We start from the raw sequence: 12,091 nt of genomic DNA on the forward strand, positions 1-12,091 counted from the left end.
ACACAGAGGGGGTACAGATAAAATGAGATAAATAGAAGTCAAGGCAAAGCATATGGAAAGAACAAAATAGGAGATGGGAAAGTAAAGAATGAACTGGAGGAAGAGGGATTCTTTGGTACAGCTTCATTAATTGGGCAAAAGCATGCTGCAATTTTTCCCTTCACCAACTCGCAGGTCAAAGACTTCCTGAGCCAGAGGATGCACTGTATTTTATAGCCATTTTTTACATGCATTTATCTGCTCTGTCCTCAAAAACATGGGGCTTTTTGTAACCAAGTCACGCAATTTCACTGCACACCATGACACAGCCTCTACTATTTTGCCAGCGCGTTTCATCTGGAACCCCTAAATTTATATTGAAGACATCACAACGCAACCAGTCCTTGCCCAACCTTTTAAGTAACTTCAGACTTTATAGGTAGTCTCCATCTCGCTTTTTAAAGCAGGACCTCAACTGGACACAGAGTTGAAGATGGAGGCACAGGACAAATATGAACAGTGGCATGATTATGTTCTCTTTCCCTATCCTACCAATTGCTGGTGTAGTTCTGCAGGCTGCGTCATGAGATTTCAACAGTTATATCGCTGCATGGTGTGACAAAAGCCTGTCCCAGGCCTTGCTGTGGCACAAGCAAGATAGATACCTTCTGCTCAGACTGCTTGGTCTGACTTGGAATTGGGAATATAGCAAAAGGACTTTCATTTAAGCCATACCAACTTCCTAGCAAGAGATAAAACATAGTCAGATGTTAGAAAAAGAGGGTCAATGCTGACAGCTTGGAGGACTTTCAGAAGTGTTTTTTCAAAGATGATCTTAATCTGCTAGCCACTTCTGCCATCAGTCTATGCATAACCTCCAAGTCCAGCACCCAAAAGTAGGGTTTCATGCAGGTGAATGATGAGGAGGGTGGAAAGTTAGGGGAGCTCAGCCAGCATAGCGTTGTCAGGTGGTGGTGAAGAGGGACCTTTCTGCCCATAGGAGCGCAGAGGGTAAGGAGGGTAAATGCTATGGAGCAGGAGCTATTTAAGGCCAATGCTGGGACAAGAATAAATGGATATAAACCAGTCACAAATATATTTAGCATGAAAATCAGAAGAAGGTTCTGGGAACAGCTTCCCAGTGGGGAATAGCAGTGGCAAAAGACCTTAAGATGAAACTGGATACATTAATGAAAGGAATTATATAATACAGCATTTGCAAAGGCTGAAGGCTGCAGCAACCCAGGAAATCCCTCCACCTTATGTTCCAGTTTATTTTGAGCCCTTAAAGGCAAAGTGTAGCATTTCACCCTCCCGTTCCTCTTCCTCCTCCAGCCATCTGCAGCCGGACTCCAGCACCTCTCTTAAATGCTGTTTAAAGATCAGACAAGACACAGGATTTATCTTGCACTTTTGAATTCTTTTTTTGTCGCTCTCCATAAAGGAAAAGGGAAGTGTTGTAATTCATACACGCACAAATCACTACTTAATACATCTTCACATCCACCGAGTACCGTGTTTTATCCAATTCTTCCTATCACCAGGTATGAACCAATTTCCCACAGCACTCAACCAGTACGCTAGCGAGTGCTGTTTTACTCCCAGTTGCCCTGTTCAAATGTATCTTGACAGCCATTCTCCCTGAGCAAACCATGGAGAGATTTTCCACAAAGGCCATCTTCACTGTGAGTTGATGTGTGTAACAAGATGCACAAAGTGTCTTCAGCAGGTGTCTTTACCTGCCAGCCTCAGAAATATACGAGGAGGACTTACAACTTCAACCCAGGATCAGGGAGGTACCTGCCAGGTTTCCATAATCTGCTTTTCAGGGAGAAGGGGAAAAGTGGTGCATAGATTCTCCTCTTTCCATCAGGCTGGTCTTGCCATACTGTAGTTTTTCCGAGTCATATAGGAAGTGGTTCAATTTTCCTTTTGTTTTGGTTCCTTGCAGGCTTTTGGATATGTCCATCATCCCTTTATAAAACAGGTAACTGCTTTCTCACTCCCTGAAGCAGATTTCTTTTAGAGGTGGGTTATCTTGGACCTCCATGGGACATCCCTCACATCACTCAATGCCCAACGAGGCAACGAGGACAGTGTTTTTGAGGAAGGCAAATTTACAAACCTGTTTGTCTGGTAACCCCGTTTCTTCCAGCGTGTGATCTAGCAAGCTCTCTCCTGATTCCCTTGCAGCTGGGGCAGGCACGGTTCTCCAGCAGACCACAGAAGTCATACATTCCAAGCTGCCTTAAAAGGCTGTGTTGTGTGACCTCAATAGGGTAACGTCTCACCTGTCTGCGTGCAAAAGGACAAAAATAAATAATAAATAATCATGCCGTACCAAACTATGAGAAAGATGGAAACCGGCGAGACTGCAGCCAGTGCTCACATTGCCACAGGCCTGATTTTCCTACAGATCGCTAACACGGGCAATTCCTAAACTTACAGCAGTTTCCAGCCCCGAAAGGAGAAGCAGCACCTTGTGCAGCAGGGTTTATTTGCTGGGGTTCTGAAGGTCGATTCGGCGGCTGAGACAGCTCTTTCCCTGCATCGGGTAGCTCTACAAAAGCAGCGGGGCCGCCAGCGGTGAGGCGGCCGGCCGGACACCGGGGGCGCTTCCACGCCCCGACCGCCGTGCTCGGCTGCCTGAACCCCCGAGAGCAGCCGGCGGCGCCGAACCCCGCTGCCCCCGGGCCTGGGCGGCTGCAGGGGGCGGTAGGCGCTCACGTACCGCGGCGGGCAGCGGCTCCGAGCCAGCCCGGCTCGCTCGGCCTTAGCGCTCAGCCGCGCAGCGGCAGCTCGGTCGCGGTGGCCGCGGGGAGGAGGCCCCGGCGATGGGTTGATCCCCATCCCTCCCTCTTCCCCGTGGGGCTTGGAGGCCGCACCGTGACCGTTACCCGCTGCCTCGCCGTTACATAAGCGCAGCTACCCCCGCCCGGCCTGGCCCAGGCCCAGCGCCGGGACGAGCGCAGCCGACCTGGCCGCAGCGGGCGCTACAGGCCAACCCCGACTGGGGAGACGCGGGGACGGGGGAGTCCCGTCCGCCGCGCAGCCCGAGCGGCACCAGGCCGCGAGCACGCCCGGAGCGGAACGGGGCGCTGGCGGGGCTCGGAGGGCGGCGGGGGAGGCGGGACTCAGCCCCGTTCCTCTCAGCACGGCCACTTCCGCCCGCGGGGGGAGGGGCCGCCGCGAGCTCAGCGGCCCGCCCACGTGACCCATCACGGTACCTTCACTGGGAGCGGCGGAGTGCATGACCACCGTGCCTTCCTCCGTATCCCTCCGCCGGCTGCCTCCTCGCCCCCGCGGGGCGGCGGGACGTGGAGGGGGGAAGGAGCGCGGCACGACGTAGGGAGGGGAGGGCAGCACGGCGGGTAGGGTCTCGGGAGCTGGTGGGGCCGGGAGGCGGCTCTCCGGTTCGTGAGGGACTACTTTCTAGGGACGGCGGATGCATCGAGGGGGCGGGGCCGCGCTGCCTCCCCTCTCGGAAGCTGCAGCCATGATGGGAGTCTAGCGCTGGCGCGGCGCTGCTGGGCGCGGAGCAGGCCGGGGGGGATGAGCCAGGCCGCGCCGCTGGCCCGTACGCCCTGAGGAGCCACCGCTGCTGCCGTCGCCCCACCGCGGAGCGTCCGCCCGCCCGGCGGCGCGGCCCCACCGCGCGGCTCCGGGCCCGCCGCCGCTACCGCCGCCGCCGCCCCGGGCGGGGAGCGGGGCGGAGCGGGGCCGGGCCGGGGGGGCGCCCCGCGCCGCTGTCACCATTGCTGGGGCCCGGAGCGCCGGAGAGCTGCTCTCTCCGCCTCCGCCTCGCTCGCCTCAAAGACGGCGGCGGCGGCGGCACCCTCAGGGACTCGGCCCGGCTCCGGACCCTCCCTGCTCGGCCGCCGCCGCCGCTGCTCCCGCCCCGCTCGGCGCAGCGGCGGCAGGAGGAGGGGGCAGCCGCCGCCGCCGGGAGCCGCCGCCGCGGGAGGAGGCGGGCCCGCCTGGGGCTGAGCCGCCGGCGCAGCAGGCCCCGCGACCGGGGCCGCCCGGCGGCCGCCGGCCCGCCGCCGCCGCCTCCCGGCTCCGCGCCCAGCCGCCCGGCCCCAGCGTGCTGTCCCGGAGCGGCCCCCGGCTGCCAGACATGACCGCCATCATCAAAGAGATCGTCAGCAGGAACAAAAGGCGATACCAGGAGGATGGCTTCGACCTGGACCTGACCTGTATCCTCCCGGCGGGGACGGGGCCCGGCACCGGGCGCTGCACGTACAGCTATTGCATCAGACCTGCGCGGCGGTTACCTAATGCGCTTCCCGGTGCCGCTTCGCCCGGGAGGCCGGCGGCTGCCGCCGGGGCTCGCCAGGGCCGCCGCGCCCTCCCTTTCCCTCCCTCCCTCCCCCCCCCCTCCACCCTTCCCCCGCCGCCTCGGCCTCCTTTTGTCCGGGCTGCCGCCGAGCCGGGCCCCGGCAGCCGGGCGGATTAACGGGAGCTCCGTGATGGCGAGGATTAACGGGAGCGCTCCTTGGGGATTGCGGCCGGCCTGCCGCCACCCCCGTGCGCCGAGGTGCTGTGTGCCCCCACCCCCCCCTCCTCCCCCTGCTAGCGCCCGGGTCTGCCGCTTATCTACGGCCGTGTTGGTTTTTCAGATCACAGCAAATTTGCCTGTCCTGCTGTGACTCGCGTCCAGAGTACCTTTTTACGTTTTGGGTTCTGTAAGAATTATTTTAAAATAATTTTAAAATTTAATTTATTTAGTAACTCGTCTTGAATTGCAAATATAATGCAGCAGGCCTGTCACTTCATTTGGGTCCCTTCAGTCTCCGTGGCGGGAGAGGCAAAGCCAGTGTCCTCTGTCCTGATTTTCCTCTATTCAGTGTGCTGGAGTTCCTGCTGGGTTGCTGTACAATGCAGTGAGGTTCTCGATGACAGGAGGTAGCAATTACTTCTTCTGAATTAAAAAAAAAAAATTCTTTATTATTTTATTCCCCCATCCCCAAATGCAAGGAATGACCTGTGCTTTGGCATAGCCTCAGATACAGTAAAGATGAGGATGTGTTACGGTCAAGAGTGCATTGGGTCTTGTCGAGAAGGTTTGTAATTCTGGAGTATGTAATTAGTATGCAGTTAGGGGTAATGAGTCAAGCTATAGGGAAGCGTTGCTAGCGTATAGTTTTGGTGGCCTTTGGAGCAAATGTGCCGTGGCGTCAGCCAGATGTTGGCTTTGAATGCTTCGGGGAGTTAATAGTATGGAGGGTCTGTGCTGTGGGCATGGTGGTGGAGAAAGAAAGATCAGTGCTGTGTTTGAGAGGTTTTGGAGCAAGAGCCTTGCTTAAAAAGTTGGAGCTGTCCTAAGAGAAATGAGTATTGACAGTAGCGATCAGAGCCAGACTTGTCCCTGTAGACAGAGTGCTTTCTGGTCCGTAACAGGGTCAGGGTGAGATTTATTGGGTTTTGGAGCAATTACTCATGTGTCTCATAGGTAGCGGTACAAATAATTCCCGTTCTCGGACAGGAGCAAAACCAGTAACAGCTGTAACTAGCGCAGATCACACACCGTTGCATCGAGCCTTGGCCTAAAATTTTCATGGCTTTAAAAGAGCCCTGAAAGGTTCTTGGACTTCCACAGGTGGCTGCCGTGCTTTTAGTTAAAAAAGCAGCAGTCCGGGTATGTAGTTCTTGTGTTCTGGTGTTGGTACTGATAATACAGGATTTTGGGCTCCCTGTTTTTAAACGTTAGCAGTGGCCTGCAACTAGGGCAGCTGTAATGCTGACATAGGCCAGCGCAGCCCTTACGCTGACTTAACAGCACGAGTCCTGGTTAGACACTGTGATTTCCCTGAGTGGTGGCTTTGCTGGGAATCTTGTAGTTACAGAAGGAGTTAAGCTGTGGCAATATGATGAGGTAGTTGGCTTTGCGGCTGAGGAGTTTGGTGTTTCAGATATCTTTGCCCAGATGTGCCATTGGCAGGGAGAAGTTTTTTTGACCCAAGCGAAAACCTGTTTTTATTTGCTCTCAGTGGGAAATCTGGTGAATGTCAAACCTGGATTTTCTTACTTAAGGTTGCGAATGGTGTGCCAAATGGAGTTTATTGCTTTTTTTTTTTTCCTTCTTGTTAGTTTTATTCTTGGACTTTTGCATTAGAAGTGGGCCACTGAACACTGGGCCTAGGCTAGGTTTGTTTTTGTTTTAAAAGGAGTAGCTGGCTACTATCCTGTAATAGAATTTATAGGAAAGGTGTTTTTATCATGATTGCAGAAATATCTCTGGAAGAAACTCATGCTCAAAGTCCTTCCCTCTTGTTTTTCTTTTTTTGTCTTTTTTTGTGGCTGCATAATTTTGAACAGATAATGAAGACTGCTGCGAGTAGAGTACAATGGCTTTGCTTGAAGCGAAAGTTTCATTTTTTTTTATCACTGTGTGCAGGCTTCTCAGAGACATTCTTTTTGCAGGGCTGTGGTGGAGTTGCTGCTCATCGTACCTGGTAGCTGGAAAATAACCTTGTTGTTTCTTACACGTGTAGACAAGAGGACTGAGCTGGGAGCTTGCTCTCCGACCATGTGGTCTCAGATGAAGAGAAAGAAACCTCAAACATGAGCTGTTTGGCAAGGCATGTGGTGCATAGTAGGAGGACTGGGGTATAAGTTGCTCCAAGGTACTTCTCACCGTGTGCTGGAGCTTTCAAATTTTGAGACCAAGACAAGGTACCATCTATGTTTATGCTGTTGATGAGCTTTTCTTCCCTGCACATCCGAGCTTGAGGAGTGTCCTGTGTTACAGCTCACTGGTCATTGTGGGGTAGCTGCTTCTGTCAAGCTGAAAGAGATAGGCATGAGTTGGATGGTGCAGTGATTCAGGCGTTTAGCCAAGATATAGGAAACAGAAGTTTGAATTCCTTTTCCACTAAATACTTCTGTGCAAGTAGCTTGGTGGCTCTGAAACGCTCACTAGCTGGTCATCGCTACCTGGTCTTTGGGAGGTGAAGGATAAAATGAATCTACAGCGAATCCAGGTGAGGTGTGTGATCCCCAGCCTACCGTGTCTCATCTGTCTTGTCTTCTGCAAAGACCTGCAGTCTGTACGTTTTGGTCCCGGCAGGTTCTCCCAAGGCATTGGAGGGAATACCCTGCCGGAAGCAGGCTGGGTGAGGCGCAGAGTGCCAAAGTCCTTTTGCAGGACACTTTTTTTTTTTTTTTTTTTTTTCCTTCTTCCCCTCCCTCTTCTCTGTTAGGCTGTGTCGAATCCATTTAAAACTGGCTCATATGTTTGTATGGTACAGTATGTTGTGCTTGGGACTTTCAGTTCCTGGTGTGCCGGTTAAGAATTCTTCTTGTGTGGATAATGCAGGATTTTAGGAAAAGGGAATAGTGAGGTCTTAAAATCAGTAGCTTTACATACACAATAGGAAGAGTCCTATGTGCTAATCATGAAACAAATGTCTTTCCAAAACATACTGATATAACTTTTCATCTAATCAAATATTCTTTTCTTTCTGAACAGTCTTTTTTATGCACCTCTTGGAAAGAATAATCTGAATTTTAGAAGAGGGTTTAAAAAAGCTGATTCAACATCTCTGCCTTTAATACTTAATTTCAAAACCTGTATTTATTCCCGATTTATTTGGGTTTCTAATTCAGCAATACCGGATACCTTTTGCTGCAAATGGCAGAGAAGGAAAGTTTGGATTAAGGGCTTGCTTTTAAGATGGCTGCATTTCTTTATGATGCAATGACCAGTATATTTTTTGAGGCACCTTTGGCACTTCTGAAATCAGGCAGCTTGGCTATTGACCATTTTACTGTAGGGAACAGTGAGGAGAGAGACTGCTTGCATGCGAGTCTTGCATGTTGCATTGGTTGCCTGCATGCAACAGAGTTTAGCAAGTGGCTTAACTATTTCAAGTGGAAAAAATAATGTAATTGCTCTTGTGCCCGTAACAGCATTGGTTAAACTTTGTCTCGTATTTCCAGGCCTTCTGTTAGCCATGAAAACAGCCATCTCACCCGAGCATGGGGTAGAGCCTGCCTACCCTCATCCTTAATTGAAGCGTGTGTAGCTCGTGACCTACATAGTCGTATGAGCTGCAGCAGTATTTGGTAAAGATGAGGTGTTTGGTGTAGCTTATTTGCAAGCCTCGCGTGTAGTTTGTCTTGCACAACGCCGTGTCTCTCAGAACACTAAAACTGCGAGTGGAGGCTGCTCACAGTGTCCCAGTGCTCCATGCTGTTTGCAGTCCTAAAGCACTCTGCGTTTTTAATGAAAGTTTAAATTACGTGACTTCACTCAAAATGGTTCAGCTTCCAGGAAAAAAAAAAAAGTGGCATGAGGTACATACTGTGTTTAAAAATAGAGCCCAAGTTGGAAATGCCATTCGTCTAAAATACTTGGTTTCGTTTTAAAATTTAAGTTGGTTAGATGCTTTGTAACGAGCTTTTCTTGTGCACAAGGGCAGTGAGGGCTGGTGTAAGGGTTTAGAAGAGACTAGAAGAAACCAACTGGCAATGCATTTTATTGGTGGAAAAGTATTTCTTTGTTCTGGAGTAAACCACGTTACTTAGTGGTGTTAAAAGCCCGACAGACTCATTTTACTTCTGGAGCCTGGGACGATCTTGGGTTTTGGACAAGATCAGTGCTGGTTTTGCTCTGAATTCATCTCAGAAGCCAGTTTGAATAGACAGCGGTAAAACAGTGCCGGCTGTGGAGTTGTCGACGTTTGATGCCACTGCCTGCTCGCTTGCTGTGGGATGTATTTGAACCTGGGAAAGTTGGTCTTTCTGTACCTGCAGAGGATGGAGAGTTTTGAATTGTCTGGGTAGAGTGAGGTGGTGATGGATGCAAGTGTGTCTGTGCGTTTTTCTCTTCTGGGGTTAGAGGCGCGTGCTTGATCGCTTCTCCTTGCAACCTAACTCCCCCCCCTTGACATATTGCTGTAGTATGTGTGTATTTGTGGATAGCGTTGTCTGACAGCCAAAGCCTACGCACAAAACCCCCACCGTATGAGCAAGCACAACCCTCGCTGCATCCATTCAGAGCAACCCTCAGCCCCTTTCTACCCTGCTTTTTGACTGCAGTTGCCTTGAGGAGGACTCAAAAGATGCTTGGCAAATTACACCTCATCTCTTTGCTCCTATTTGAGTGTAGCACAGGCTTCCTAACAAACTACTTAATCTTGCATCATCAGAAATTTTTCGTCAGCGCGCGCAGCATTTCTGGAGGCTGTTTGCACAAGCTAAACACGAAGTTAAAAAATAACTGCTTGTGCACACTTACATCGGCAAGCTGATTCTTGGTTTCACATAGCTCTTCAAGGTGGGGAAAGAAAGAAGCACAGATGATGTTGGACACCTTATAACATTTTCTGCAATGGTGACCTTTAGGGGAAAAAAAAAACCCAACGCAAGTTAATCTTCATTGAAATCTCTTCCTAAACTTAGTTAAGTGCATGTAATTTTCAGAACATCCAAAGCTTTGCAGTTAAACGTTAAAAGGGCAAATGCTGAATAAAGCACAAGCTTTACTAGGGCTGGTGCTGGTTTTGAGCTTTTTATTTTTTTCTTAAGGAAAAATCCGAGTTAATCTTCATTATCCGTTACAATAAGACCTGTGAGGTGTTTGCACTTGAGGCCCTTCAGACGTTATCTTTAAGGCTGGTTGGTGACTTTGAGGACAGTTAGCTCAGCGTTGAGCAACTCTGGAAAGTCCTACCTTTTAAGCTATTGGTTTAGCCCTTGGTGTAAAGTTGGCTGGCTGTGTGTCAGGACTGGGTCCTACTTGGGCCTTGAAGAAAGCTTATGAATTTTAAAAGTGCATCTTTCTAGGAACTCATGCTAGTCAGGAAGGCCTTTCTGTCCTCAAGATAATTACATGTGACTTCCACTGACTTTATGGGATGGTTACGGCATATTTAGGGAAGGGATATAGCCTAGAGTGTGGAGCTTGTGCTACACTTGCAATGGCTATTATTGCCACAGCATAATACATACAGAGCCATTGGTTGGCCCTTGATGGCTGGTAGGCTGGTGATGACGAGATTTCTTTGGGACAAGAATGTGTTTTTCCTGTGCTGTCCCGTGCTGTGCTTTACACATCTGACATTTGAGAACTTTACTGCCAAAAGGTTTTGGATACAGTGACTGCTGTAGAGAAAGCTGGTATTTGCTCAATGACTTGCTAGAACACTGGGTAGAAGATTGTGGAATTTTCTAATTTTCTTCCAGAGATGACTGTATTTTCCATTTTTTACCTTCTAGGATGATTTGGATACCAAAATACTCTTTGTTGTTGTGGAAGTAATTGATATATTTTATTCAGTAAGAATATGACTGAAGGAATGCTTTATTACCACAGTACGTTAAAACCCCTCATGCTAAAAAAAGTAAGGCCATGCCAAAACTTTTAACTGCAAAGCTGAAATTTTATGTACCAAAGTTGCTTTTGCCAGTTGTGAGTCTCTGGATATTTCTTAAATGAAATTATATTTTTTAATGGATTAATGTTGTTGCAACATTAATACAGCATAAGCTGACAAATTATACCCCCGGTACTATCGCCTGGAGTCTTCCCTTATGACGTGTTTAAACAGGAAAATTATTCTTGTATAACGATACACAACAATAGTTGTGTTCTAACAAACTGGATGAAAAGGGAGGAAATAGGCATGTGAGCTGTCAAATCCCTTAATTACATTACAGACTGAAGTTGCTGTCATTAGTCATAACTTAACTTTTAAAGCCCACCTCCTTTCTAGCTTGAGTACCTGTTGAATAATGTGGAGCTCAGAGCTGTGTGTGATTGGGATTCAGTTGCTATGCCTAATGTGCGGTGATGTCGAAGGTTAATTACTGCATGGTATTTTGGGGGGAGGTAAGTGGGATAAACTGTGGACTTGAGTGCTGATGGCTGGGTATGGCTGATGCCTCCTCTTAACCAGGGTAGTTGTGAGCTTCTTTGATTTGATACTTCTGTGAAGGTTTTGGGGATTAAAGCTCTGCAAGCTTGTGAGAGTTGCTGGCATGGTGATTTTTGGACTGCAAAAAGGGATTTTATTAAAAAATACTGGGAGCGTTCATAAGTGACCCTGTGGAGCAGCATCCCTTCTGAAACATGAATGCTTTGTGGGTGGCTGACTCTACTTTGGGTTCAGAGATTGCTGTTAGTTTTTGAATGCATCTTACTCCCGAGTTGATATTTCAGATGTAAACAAATCCTTGTTCTAGTTTTTAATTCAAGCTAGCGTCCTCTTTGCTCCTGCAGTCAGCTGCCTTGCTTACCGGCTCACCTATGAAACTCTGGGAGGGAAAAAAAGTAGTTTTGTAGGATGGAAGTAAATAATCATGCAGTTAGGCTGTGTATCATGCTGCATAAATCTATGTTATCTTAATAATGACTTTTAGGCGCTGTAGCTGTAGTAGCTGAGTAGCGGGCTCTGTGATTCAAATGGTAATTGGCTGTGTGCTAAAAAATTAAACTCTGCGTTTGGGACGATGACTATTGCAAAAGCTGGCATTGTTCCCTTTAAAGATGAAGTCCCAGCTTCACAGCCCTGACATGCAGCAGTGCATAAAGAACTGCTTAATATTCAGGGTTTTGTTGTTGGCTTCTTTTTTTGGTAGCGAAGTGCTTAAGAAATATCTTTATAAACTTAATTCTGCCTTTGTGGAGCTGTGGTGTAATAGCTTTTAATTGCATGATTAATTTTCTTAGAGGCCTCTGCTTAATTCATTGTGTTGCCTGGGTATATATCAGGCTAGAATTGGAAGTAGTTGTGTATTTTCTGTTCTTTAATTTCTTGTGTGGGCGAGTTGGAGAAGTAATGTCCTTTTTTTTTTTTTCTTCCCTCCTTTGTGCTAACATTTAGAGGAGGTAAATGCTAGATCTCATTATAATGAAATTAATATTATCTACTCAGGGCTCATTGGTGGAGAAACAGTTGTTAGGTTGGCCTTCTGTCTTGTTTTGCTGCTCGCCTGTGTCTTCTCTTGGATCACCATCCCCCAATTAAAGTTTGATGAATTCATTCTAGTTTGGGAGCTTTATAAATCTTTTTTAGTGTGACATATTTGTCTTCTGGTCCCCATAGCTATTTTAAATTCCCTTGTCTCTGAAAATTTTTGATGTCCTTTCAGACTTGCAAAAAGTTGA

At 48.6% G+C, this 12,091-nt stretch overlaps 1 protein-coding gene across 1 annotated transcript in view; it reads left to right on the forward strand.

The window, feature by feature from the left end:
* Positions 1-4,067: 4,067 nt before the first annotated feature.
* PTEN (phosphatase and tensin homolog) overlaps positions 4,068-12,091 on the forward strand; it is a 45,562-nt gene continuing 37,538 nt past the window's right edge. The window contains exon 1 of the mRNA XM_084264891.1: positions 4,068-4,175. Coding sequence (XP_084121017.1) covers positions 4,097-4,175 — 79 coding nt within the window. The 5' untranslated portion in view covers positions 4,068-4,096. The remainder of the gene's footprint in view (positions 4,176-12,091) is intronic.

The sequence above is a fragment of the Gallinula chloropus genome, assembly GCF_964237585.1.
Source record: "Gallinula chloropus genome assembly, chromosome: 5".
Classification (NCBI taxonomy): Eukaryota; Metazoa; Chordata; class Aves; order Gruiformes; family Rallidae; genus Gallinula; species Gallinula chloropus.